Source organism: Branchiostoma floridae, chromosome 13 (assembly GCF_000003815.2).
Source record: "Branchiostoma floridae strain S238N-H82 chromosome 13, Bfl_VNyyK, whole genome shotgun sequence".
Taxonomy (NCBI): Eukaryota; Metazoa; Chordata; class Leptocardii; order Amphioxiformes; family Branchiostomatidae; genus Branchiostoma; species Branchiostoma floridae.
In genome coordinates this window covers 14,479,988-14,490,978 of record NC_049991.1, presented here as the reverse complement: position 1 = coordinate 14,490,978, position 10,991 = coordinate 14,479,988, and the positions used below count along the sequence as shown (strand labels likewise).

Here is a 10,991-nt window from a genome sequence, read left to right as displayed (position 1 = left end):
CCCCCCCCCCCCAAAAAAAACCCCAGCCCCGTTCCGAAGACTGCAAGGGAGTCTAATTGGGTGTAACGTCATACGCCACAACTGTTTACTGCGAAGTACGGATCACTATTAATACTAAGATAGGGAGTTAGGACCTGGTCATAAACACAAACACAGGAACAACTCGCCATCAGACCACTTAAATTCCCAACAGAGGCCTCAATACTCAGATTTGGTAACGTTACCTACAGGCTGTAATAATACAACAATGTGAATAATGCAACAAGGTGAATAATTGGTACGTCAAGTCTGGTTATACCATGCAGTTCTCAAACAAGCAAGTTACATAACAAGTATTCATGGGCGTTGCAGAAGTTATGGTGACCATGCGTTACACAACATCACTGTTCCCCACTATAGTATATGGCAAGTATTTCTAATCTTAAAGTAGCTCGAACTTAACAATCGAAGCGTTATCCGCACCTTGTACCAAGCATGATTTTTCTACAAGCATTCTTCAAATATCGTGGATGAGGAACCCACTAAAGGTGAGTTTATCTACCGGTAATTTCCCATCATCTCTTTTTATCCCCACGCTTCACAATGATGATGAAAATGGTGACTACGACCATTTCGAATAAAGTAGGAATAAAATTCAGAATATGTCTTCCCACAAGAAATCTAACGTTACATTCATCATCATGTGGCATTTATTTTTCCAAAATGATACGATTAATCAATTAATTTATTCATCTTACTGACTAATTTGTATGCAATTCCCTCTACTTAATTTCTCCAGCATGTATGTATCCATCAGTGTCCATGTGTTTTTATGTGTGTTACTATGTCTGTCAGTCTGCGTGGATGAGAAACCCGGAAAACGTGAGGTACCTACTGCCATCACTGTGCAAACTGTAACCGCTTCTCAGCTCCACCCAAACCTCGTCACCAGGCTGCATCTGCAGGATGGCGCTGTTACTGCTGGACCGTTGATGGAGACTTCCGCCGTTGTTCTCGAACAGACCAACCATTTTTGCACCGTTCTTCATGAGATGGACGTGGTAGTTGGCGTTGGGTAACAGCGTTAGATACAGTGTCATACCAGTGAACGTGAAGAAGTAGACGCCTCCGACAGTAGCCACAAACTTCCCCGTCTCCTGGTTGTAGGCCCCGCCCACGTTGCTAAGGACGATGTTATACGTCACCACCGTGTGGGAGGAAGGCTTCTCAAGTTTGGTCGTTCTCACCACGGAAAACGCCACGACAGGTGGACCCGGTGGGCTGGTACCAGGTGCTCCCTTCTCACCTGCCGGTCCCTGTTCACCTTTGTCTCCCTTCTCACCTGCCGGTCCGACTGGACCCAGCTTACCTGGCGCACCTATGACGCCCTTCTCACCTGCCGGACCCAGGACCTGGTGCCAAATCAATAAGATTTGTTTACTAGAATTGCAGCTATCACGGTAATTAAGAGTATATATCTAACGTTAGAGCCCACGATGTTACTAGCCTGGAATCCAGTCTCCAGACTTTGGTCCGCTCCCGAAGGTCGCTCCCAGCGCACCAAAGCTAACGAGACTGGATTCCAAGCTAAGAGGAACAAAGCACGCATTGTCCTCTTTCAAATCGTTGATTTGTAGCTTTCGAGCGATTTTGTTAAAACTGGCAGGTTACTTAGTAGTAATCGTATAGAATATATAGTTGCATTCTTAAAACTTTGATTGAAATAGAATAATTTCTCAGTGATAATCGTAAACTTCTGACTAGTATCTGTGTACGTTTCCTCTCTGTTTTCATTAGCAGTGTGTCTTCCCTACCTTGCGGTCCCTCAGTCCCCGGCTCTCCCTTGGCTCCAGGCGCCGCCACCACCGTGATATTCTGACTGTTGTTGAGCTGACGGGAGCAGACGCCGCCCTGGTCTGTCTCCAGTGCCGCAAAGGTGCGTAGGACGAGAAGGAGGTACACCAGCACAGTAATCTTCATCTTTGGTTAGAAGCGGCTGATTTCAAATGAAGTGCAGGGGGTGAAAATATGGGCCTTTGAAAACTGCGTCTTCTCACTTTGAAGAAACGAGGAAACTGAACCTGTCCTCTACGCAGTTTCAAGTTGGCCCAAACGCTGTTCGCTAGGGGTGGACCAGGAGATACCGTTTTGTGCTGGGGCGTATGCTTGCGGGGTAAGGTAGATGGAAGTTTTTTTTCTGTTTCTTGCTGGTCATCGATTTAAGTGAAGACTTTATATCAAAATTTAAGTACTGACTTCTTGGTGCAAAATTTCCCTTATGATATTTCAATGGTGTATTTGTTACCCCCCGTCTACCTTTCTTTCTGATCATCCCCTTGAAGTTTTTAAACCTGGCTGGTCTCATAAGGAAGTAGAGATGTGCTAATATCAACGAAAAATTGTTTACTTACTTTGAAAGTCATTTCCCAATCTTCGGCCATCTGTGCCGCTAGATAAGAACTTGACAATGGCCTGACTGTGCGAAAGCACAATATTAATCCACCGATAATCATACTCATTGCAACACTGGGCCTGTATTGTTGGGGTAGCCGGAGTTTTGGTGTTTCTTACCAACCGTGTGAGGGCGACTGGCTCTGTCGTATTTGTGGTATCTGCCTCCTAAACATCAACCAGCAAGCGTGGTACAATGACACCCCATAGCAGTCTCTGATTAGGCTAGAGAGAACAATGTTCTTATGTCCCCAGAAAACAGAAAAAGTGAAAATAATACCTTCACCTTCCTTCTACAAAGTCGTCTTTAGCTTTTGTTATATATTTGTCCCTTTCTGCTGATACTGCTGTACAGCGCATTAATGGTGATTTTCACATTCTACCGATAAGTAAGTTGCTGATGCTAGCACTTCAGTTTAACTGGCTGATCATGGTTTGAATGTTAGTTTAGGTTATGGAATTAGTTTAGGTTATAGAATGCCAGTTGGTTGGCTGCCAGCTGGCGGTTTCCCCCAAAGCTGGGAGCACGACAAAATGTTCTACGTTTGGGTGTAACGTCATGTGCGTCTATGGATGATGGCATACGTCACAGCTGTGCACTGCAAAGTAGGGATATTTAGTTAATATCGACGCCTGCAATTTCAAAATAGATTAGGGCCCGGTCATAAACACAAACAGGACTTCAACTCGTCATCAGTCCACTTTTGTTCGCTGCAGAAAACAATTAGTACATCATGTCTTGTTATAGAAAGACGAGCTATACAGCTTCAAACAAATTATACAATAAATATTGCTGTACAAAGCATCATTTATTTTTTCTACAAATATTTTGTTTTCAAATAGCGTGGATGAGGAACCCACTAAGCGTGAGATGCCTGTAGTTACTACTGTGCAAACTGTAACCTTTCCACAGCTACACCAAACCTCTACTCTCCAAGCAGAGGTTGGTGGGAAAAATCGTGACCTTTTCCTTTCATAATTTTTTTTCGACCGGCCTTCCCACCAGGCTTCATCAGCTGCAGGATGGCGCTTTTTCAGCTGGACCGATATAAAAGGCAAGCTATACGGTTCTGAAAGAGCGCGCGCGCGTGACAACAAATATTCATGACGATTACAGATACGGTAACTGTTACACAAAATCACTGTTATACACCATTGTTGTGATTCGAATATTTCTAATTGTAAACTAGATTGATTTGGCAAATCGAATTGTAGCTCTGTACGGCTAATCACTTGTCTGTATCTATCACTCAAACGACGTGGATGAGGAACCCACTGAAAGTGAGGTACCTGTCATCGTCGCTATACAAACTACGACCGTAAGAGTCCAGCTCCACCCAAACCTCGTCCCCAGGCTGCAGCTGCAGGATGGCGCTGTTACTGCTGGACTGGTTCTGGGGGGTTCCGCCGTTTTGCTCGTAAAGACCAACCATCTTTGCACCATTCTTCATGAGATGGACGAAGTAGTTGGAACCGGAATACGGCGTCATACCAGTAAAGGTGAAGAAGTAGACGCCTCCGACTGTTGCCACAAACTTCCCCGTCTCCTTGTTGTAGTCACCGCCCACGTTGCTAAGGATGACGTCATACGTCAGCACTGTGTTCACACCATCAGGCTGATTTACAAGGCTGGTCGTTCGCGCCACGGAAAACGCCACGACAGGTGGGGCAGGTGGGCTGGTACCAGGTGCCCCCTTCTCACCTGTCGGTCCCTGTTCTCCTTTGTCTCCCTTCTCACCTGCCGGTCCCTGTTCACCTTTGTCTCCCTTCTGACTTGTCGTTCCGGCCGGACCCAGCTTACCTGGCGCACCTCTCACGCCCTTTTCACCTTGCTCACCTTTTGGTCCTATCAGGGGATAGTATAAAATCACTTTTCGTTTTTCGGTTTTAATGCTGTTATAACCGAGAACATCAGATCGCCCTAATAAACGGGGTAACCTAGCTACATGTAGTAAGGTGTGTTCACAAAAATTGCAGCTATCACGGTAAAGAGGGTAGCTATAGAGCCCAGATCACGTAGTGGTTCAAAGCGCCCATTGTGCTCTTTCAAATTGTATACTTGTGGTTTTGGGCGATCTTGTTTAAACTGACAGGCGTTGCATTCTCCTACCCTCGATTGAAATTGAATGATTTCTCGACGATAGTCATATAATTTTAGATGCATCTATGTACGTTTCCTCCCTGTTTTTATTAGCTGTGTGCCTTCCCTACCTTGCGGTCCCTCCGTCCCCGGCTCTCCCTTGGCTCCAGGCGCCGCCACCACGGTGATGTTCTGACTGTTGTTGAGCTGACCGGAGCAGACGCCGCCCTGGTCTGTCTCCAGTGCCACAAAGGTGCGCAGGACGAGGAGGAGGGAAACCAGCACAGGTATCTTCATCTTGAGTTAGAAAGGGCTGATTTCAAATGATGTTACGTGGTGAAAATATGCGCTTTTCAACAAAACTGCCTCCTTTCTCACTTTGAAACGAGGAAACTGAACCTGCCTTATACGCGTACGCAGTTTTCAAAACGCTATTCGCTGGGGGAGGACCAGGAGATATGTGTTTAGGGCGTATGCTTGCGGGGAATGTAGATGAAAATTTCCCTGTTTATTTGGGGTCATCTATTCAAGTGAAGACTATGTGTCTAGATTTAAGTACTGATTTATGTCTCTCAGCTCTATAGTGCAAAATGGCCATTATGATATTTCAATGTATTTGTTACAATCTTACCCTCCTATCTACCTTTCTTTCTGAACCATCCCTTGAAGCTTTTAAACGTTCTTGGTTTCACAAGGAAGTAAAAATATGCCGACGTCAATGAAAAGCTGCTGCTGATTTCCACATTCTACCGATAAGTAAGTTGCTGATGCTGGAACCTCAGTTTGGCCTACTCATCATGATCTACGTATTGTTTTCCGTTCTGGCCGCTGCAGGCGACATGGGTTCTAGTTAAGTTAAGTTGCGGAAGTAAATCTAGTTGCCGAACGGCGTTTGTGTTGGTTGGCTGCCAGCTAGCGGTTTCCCACAAGCTTGAATGCATGACAACGTTTGGGTGTAGCGTCTAAATGCGATGTCATACGTCACAACTGTTTACTGCGAAGTATGGATGATCACTAACGACGCCATTAAATACTAAAATGGGAGTTAGGGAGTTAAGACCTGGTCATAAACAAAAACGGGAAGCCAGGAACTCGTCACCAGCCCACTTTAATTCGCTACAGAAGCCTCATTGCTCAGATTGGGTAACGTTGCCTATACTGGCTGTAATAATACAACAATGTGAATAATGCAACAAGGTGCATAATTGGTACACCAAGTCTGGTTAAGAATAGGCGGACTATACCATAAAATGATAAGGTTCTCAACCAGCAAGTTAACATTGGTTCACTTTTATCCACATGGTAACCTATATCCGTTGTTTTAAAAAACAAGATATTTAGGGGAATCTAGTCGACGGACGTTGGATTGAAATTGCAATATTTTCATAGCATTCCGGTCTGAAACAGCCGTTTGTCGACTTGATATCCCTAAATACTCTGATTTTATATACAACGGATAAAGGTTACCCCGCGGATATAGGTGAACTAGCGTTACACAACAAATATCCAGGGCCGAATACAGAAGTTATGGTGACCATGCGTTACACAATATCATATCACTGTCCTCCACTATAGTATGTGGCGCAGATATTTCTAATTTTGAAGTAGCTCGACCTTTTCGATCGAAGCGTTATCCGCACCTTGTACGAAGTATAATTGTTCTACAAGCATTGCTCAAATAGCGTGGATGAGGAACCCACTAAAGGTGAGTTCATCTACTGATACATTCCTATCATCCCTTTTTAGCCCAACGCTTCATAATGATGATAAAAATGATGACTACGACGATTTCGAACAAAGTAGGGATAAAATTCAGAATATGTCTCCCCACAAGAAATCTACATTCATCATCATGCGGCATTTATTGTTCCAAAATGATACGATTAATCGATTAATTGATTCATGTTATTGACTAATCTGTATGCAATTCCTTCTACTTAATTTCTCTAGCATGTATGTATCTATCATGTGTCCATGTATGTTTATGTGTTAGTCTGCGCGGATGAGAAACCCGCTAAACGTGAGGTACCTATCGCCATCACTGTACAAACTGCGACCGCTTCTCAGCTCCACCCAGACCTCGTCCCCAGGCTGCAGCTGCAGGATGGCGCTGTTACTGCTGGACTGGTTCTGGGGGGTGCCGCCGTTTTGCTCGTAAAGACCAACCATCTTTGCACCATTCTTCATGAGATGGACGAAGTAGTTAGAACGAGAACGCGGCGTCATACCAGTAAAGGTGAAGAAGTAGACGCCTCCGACAGTAGCCACAAACTTCCCCGTCTCCCGGTTGTAGGCCCCGCCCACGTTGCTAAGGATGACGTCATACGTCAGCACCGTGTTGGAGGAAGGCTTCTCAAGTTTGGTCGTTCTCACTACGGAAAACGCCAAGACAGGTGGGGCAGGTGGGCTGGTACCAGCTGTTCCCTTCTCACCTGCCGGACCATGTTCACCTTTGTCTCCCTTCTCACCTGCCGGTCCGACCGGACCCAGCTTACCTGGCGCGCCTCTTGGAGCTCTCTCACCTGCCTCACCTTTGGGTCCTATCAGGGGATAGTATAAAATTACTGTTCGTTTTGCAGTTTTAATGCTGTGATAACCGAGAACATCAGGTCGCCTTTATCCACGGGGTAACCTACATGTAGTAAGATGTGTTCACAAAAATTGCAGCTATCACGGTAAAGAGGGTATTACGTAGCTAGAGCCCAGTTCACGTCGTGGTTCAAAGCACCCATTGTGCTCTTTCAAATTGTAGATTTGTGGATTCGGCCGATCTTGCCTAAACTGAAATGCGACTAGTATACTGGCGTTGCATTCTCCTACCCTTGATTGAAATTGAACAATTTTTCGACGATAATCATATAATCTTAGATGCATCTATGTAATCTCCAAGCAGATCTTGCTGGTTTAAGACAGTAACATAAACTACTCTGCCGGCTAAACTCCTTCCCCAGCTTATGTTACTGTTTCAAACCACCGTAAGATCTGCTTGGATATTAGCATCTATGTACGTTTCCTCCCTAATTTCATGAGCCGTGTGCCTTCCCTACCTTGCGGCCCCTCAGCCCCCGGCTCGCCCTTGGCTCCAGGCGCCGCCACCACGGTGATGTTCTGACTGTTGTTGAGCTGACGGGAGCAGACGCCGCCCTGGTCTGTCTCCAGTGCCGCAAAGGTGCGCAGGACGAGAAGGAGGTACACCAGCACAGTAATCTTCATCTTTGGTTAGAAGCGGCTGATTTCAAATGAAGTGCAGGGGGTGAAAATTTGATATTTCTTAAAACTGCGTCTTCTCTTTTTGAAGAAACGAGGAAACTGAACCTGTCCTCTGCGCAGTTTCAAGTTGGCCCAAACGCTGTTCGCTAGGGGTGGACCAGGAGATACCATTATGTGCTGGGGCGAATGCTTGCTGGGTAAGGTAGATGGAAGTTTTTTTTTCTGTTTCTTGCTGGTCATCGATTTAAGTGAAGACTTTATATCAAAATTTAAGTACTGACTTCTTGGTGCAAAATTTCCCTTATGATATTTCAATGGTGTATTTGTTACCCCCCGTCTACCTTTCTTTCTGATCATCCCCTTGAAGTTTTTAAACCTGGCTGGTCTCATAAGGAAGTAGAGATGTGCTGATATCAACGAAAAATTGTTTACTTACTTTGAAAGTCATTTCCCAATCTTCGGCCATCTGTGCCGCTAGATAAGAACTTGACAATGGCCTGACTGTGCGAAAGCACAATATTAATCCACCGATAATCATACTCATTGTAACACTGGGCCTGTATTGTTGGGGTAGCCGGAGTTTTGGTGTTTCTTACCAACCGTGTGAGGGCGACTGGCTCTGTCGTATTTGTGGTATCTGCCTCCTAAACATCAACCAGCAAGCGTGGTACAATGACACCCCATAGCAGTCTCTGATTAGGCTAGAGAGAACAATGTTCTTATGTCCCCAGAAAACAGAAAAAGTGAAAATAATACCTTCACCTTCCTTCTACAAAGTCGTCTTTAGCTTTTGTTATATATTTGTCCCTTTCTGCCGATACTGCTGTACAGCGCATTAATGGTGATTTTCACATTCTACCGATAAGTAAGTTGCTGATGCTAGCACTTCAGTTTAACTGGCTGATCATGGTTTGAATGTTAGTTTAGGTTATGGAATTAGTTTAGGTTATAGAATGCCAGTTGGTTGGCTGCCAGCTGGCGGGTTCCCCCAAAGCTGGGAGCACGACAAAATGTTCTACGTTTGGGTGTAACGTCATGTGCGTCTATGGATGATGGCATACGTCACAGCTGTGCACTGCAAAGTAGGGATATTTAGTTAATATCGACGCCTGCAATTTCAAAATAGATTAGGGCTTCTACTCTCCAAGCAGAGGTTGGTGGGAAAAATCGTGACCTTTTCCTTTCATAATTTTTTTTCGACCGGCCTTCCCACCAGGCTTCATCAGCTGCAGGATGGCGCTTTTACAGCTGGACCGATATAAAAGGCAAGCTATACGGTTCTGAAAGAGCGCGCGCGCGTGACAACAAATATTCATGACGATTACAGATACGGTAACTGTTACACAAAATCACTGTTATACACCATTGTTGCGATTCGAATATTTCTAATTGTAAACTAGATTGATTTGGCAAATCGAATTGTAGCTCTGTACGGCTAATCACTTGTCTGTATCTATCACTCAAACGACGTGGATGAGGAACCCACTGAAAGTGAGGTACCTGTCATCGTCGCTATACAAACTACGACCGTAAGAGTCCAGCTCCACCCAAACCTCGTCCCCAGGCTGCAGCTGCAGGATGGCGCTGTTACTGCTGGACTGGTTCTGGGGGGTTCCGCCGTTTTGCTCGTAAAGACCAACCATCTTTGCACCATTCTTCATGAGATGGACGAAGTAGTTGGAACCGGAATACGGCGTCATACCAGTAAAGGTGAAGAAGTAGACGCCTCCGACTGTTGCCACAAACTTCCCCGTCTCCTGGTTGTAGTCACCGCCCATGTTGCTAAGGATGACGTCATACGTCAGCACTGTGTTCACACCATCAGGCTGATTTACAAGGCTGGTCGTTGGGGCAGGTGGGTTGGTACCAGGTGCCCCCTTCTCACCTGTCGGTCCCTGTTCTCTGTCTCCCTTCTCACCTGCCGGTCCCTGTTCACCTTTGTCTCCCTTCTGACTTGTCGTTCCGGCCGGACCCAGCTTACCTGGCGCACCTCTCACGCCCTTTTCACCTTGCTCACCTTTTGGTCCTATCAGGGGATAGTATAAAATCACTTTTCGTTTTTCGGTTTTAATGCTGTTATAACCGAGAACATCAGATCGCCCTAATAAACGGGGTAACCTAGCTACATGTAGTAAGGTGTGTTCACAAAAATTGCAGCTATCACGGTAAAGAGGGTAGCTATAGAGCCCAGATCACGTCGTGGTTCAAAGCGCCCATTGTGCTCTTTCAAATTGTATACTTGTGGTTTTGGGCGATCTTGTTTAAACTGACAGGCGTTGCATTCTCCTACCCTTGATTGAAATTGAATGATTTCTCGACGATAGTCATATAATTTTAGATGCATCTATGTACGTTTCCTCCCTGTTTTTATTAGCTGTGTGCCTTCCCTACCTTGCGGTCCCTCCGTCCCCGGCTCTCCCTTGGCTCCAGGCGCCGCCACCACGGTGATGTTCTGACTGTTGTTGAGCTGACCGGAGCAGACGCCGCCCTGGTCTGTCTCCAGTGCCACAAAGGTGCGCAGGACGAGGAGGAGGGAAACCAGCACAGGTATCTTCATCTTGAGTTAGAAAGGGCTGATTTCAAATGATGTTACGTGGTGAAAATATGCGCTTTTCAACAAAACTGCCTCCTTTCTCACTTTGAAACGAGGAAACTGAACCTGCCTTATACGCGTACGCAGTTTTCAAAACGCTATTCGCTGGGGGAGGACCAGGAGATATGTGTTTAGGGCGTATGCTTGCGGGGAATGTAGATGAAAATTTCCCTGTTTATTTGGGGTCATCTATTCAAGTGAAGACTATGTGTCTAGATTTAAGTACTGATTTATGTCTCTCAGCTCTATAGTGCAAAATGGCCATTATGATATTTCAATGTATTTGTTACAATCTTACCCTCCTATCTACCTTTCTTTCTGAACCATCCCTTGAAGCTTTTAAACGTTCTTGGTTTCACAATGAAGTAAAAATATGCCGACGTCAATGAAAAGCTGCTGCTGATTTCCACATTCTACCGATAAGTAAGTTGCTGATGCTGGAGCTTCAGTTTGGCCTACTCATCATGATCTACGTATTGTTTCCCTTTCTGGCCGCTGCAGGCGACATGGGTTCTAGTTAAGTTAAGTTGCGGAAGTAAATCTAGTTGCCGAACGACGTTTGTGTTGGTTGGCTGCCAGCTAGCGTTTTCCTTCAAGGTTGAGTGCATGGCAACATGTTCTACTTTTGGGTGTAACGTCTAAATACGATGTCATACGTTATACTGTGAAGTCGGATGA

The 10,991-nt window shown here is 45.4% G+C and overlaps 4 protein-coding genes across 4 annotated transcripts; all 4 read right to left on the bottom strand.

The window, feature by feature from the left end:
• Nucleotides 1-830: 830 nt before the first annotated feature.
• Nucleotides 831-1,959, bottom strand: LOC118428544 (complement C1q-like protein 3). The gene is made up of 2 exons (XM_035838637.1): nt 1,794-1,959; nt 831-1,375 (listed from the first exon to the last, which is right to left on the bottom strand). The coding sequence occupies exons 1-2, from the start codon at nt 1,957-1,959 to the stop codon at nt 831-833; spliced, it is 711 nt and encodes a 236-aa protein (XP_035694530.1).
• A 1,351-nt stretch (nt 1,960-3,310) lies between these two features.
• On the bottom strand, nt 3,311-4,807 carry LOC118428543 (complement C1q tumor necrosis factor-related protein 3-like). The gene is made up of 2 exons (XM_035838636.1): nt 4,642-4,807; nt 3,311-4,276 (listed from the first exon to the last, which is right to left on the bottom strand). Exons 1-2 carry the CDS (start codon nt 4,805-4,807, stop codon nt 3,681-3,683), a joined length of 762 nt encoding a protein of 253 aa, XP_035694529.1. The 3' UTR covers nt 3,311-3,680.
• Nucleotides 4,808-5,606: 799 nt separating this feature from the next.
• Nucleotides 5,607-7,800, bottom strand: LOC118429532 (complement C1q and tumor necrosis factor-related protein 9-like). The gene is made up of 2 exons (XM_035840032.1): nt 7,558-7,800; nt 5,607-7,050 (listed from the first exon to the last, which is right to left on the bottom strand). Exons 1-2 carry the CDS (start codon nt 7,721-7,723, stop codon nt 6,500-6,502), a joined length of 717 nt encoding a protein of 238 aa, XP_035695925.1. The 5' UTR covers nt 7,724-7,800; the 3' UTR covers nt 5,607-6,499.
• A 1,285-nt stretch (nt 7,801-9,085) lies between these two features.
• Nucleotides 9,086-10,277, bottom strand: LOC118428542 (complement C1q tumor necrosis factor-related protein 3-like). The gene is made up of 2 exons (XM_035838635.1): nt 10,112-10,277; nt 9,086-9,746 (listed from the first exon to the last, which is right to left on the bottom strand). The coding sequence occupies exons 1-2, from the start codon at nt 10,275-10,277 to the stop codon at nt 9,181-9,183; spliced, it is 732 nt and encodes a 243-aa protein (XP_035694528.1). The 3' UTR covers nt 9,086-9,180.
• Between the last annotated feature and the right edge of the window lie 714 nt (nt 10,278-10,991).

Bases quoted from the DNA above. Each gene is read 5' to 3' on its own strand.
- LOC118428544 (XM_035838637.1), bottom strand. From the start codon at position 1,959: ATGAAGATTACTGTGCTGGTGTACCTCCTTCTCGTCCTACGCACCTTT. The intron at 1,376-1,793 runs GTAGGGAAGACA...TGGGTCCGGCAG, and splicing joins GGGGACTGAGGGACCGCAAG to GTGAGAAGGGCGTCATAGGT.
- LOC118428543 (XM_035838636.1), bottom strand. From the start codon at position 4,807: ATGAAGATACCTGTGCTGGTTTCCCTCCTCCTCGTCCTGCGCACCTTT. The intron at 4,277-4,641 runs GTAGGGAAGGCA...ATCCCCTGATAG, and splicing joins GGGGACGGAGGGACCGCAAG to GACCAAAAGGTGAGCAAGGT.
- LOC118429532 (XM_035840032.1), bottom strand. From the start codon at position 7,723: ATGAAGATTACTGTGCTGGTGTACCTCCTTCTCGTCCTGCGCACCTTT. The intron at 7,051-7,557 runs GTAGGGAAGGCA...ATCCCCTGATAG, and splicing joins GGGGGCTGAGGGGCCGCAAG to GACCCAAAGGTGAGGCAGGT.
- LOC118428542 (XM_035838635.1), bottom strand. From the start codon at position 10,277: ATGAAGATACCTGTGCTGGTTTCCCTCCTCCTCGTCCTGCGCACCTTT. The intron at 9,747-10,111 runs GTAGGGAAGGCA...ATCCCCTGATAG, and splicing joins GGGGACGGAGGGACCGCAAG to GACCAAAAGGTGAGCAAGGT.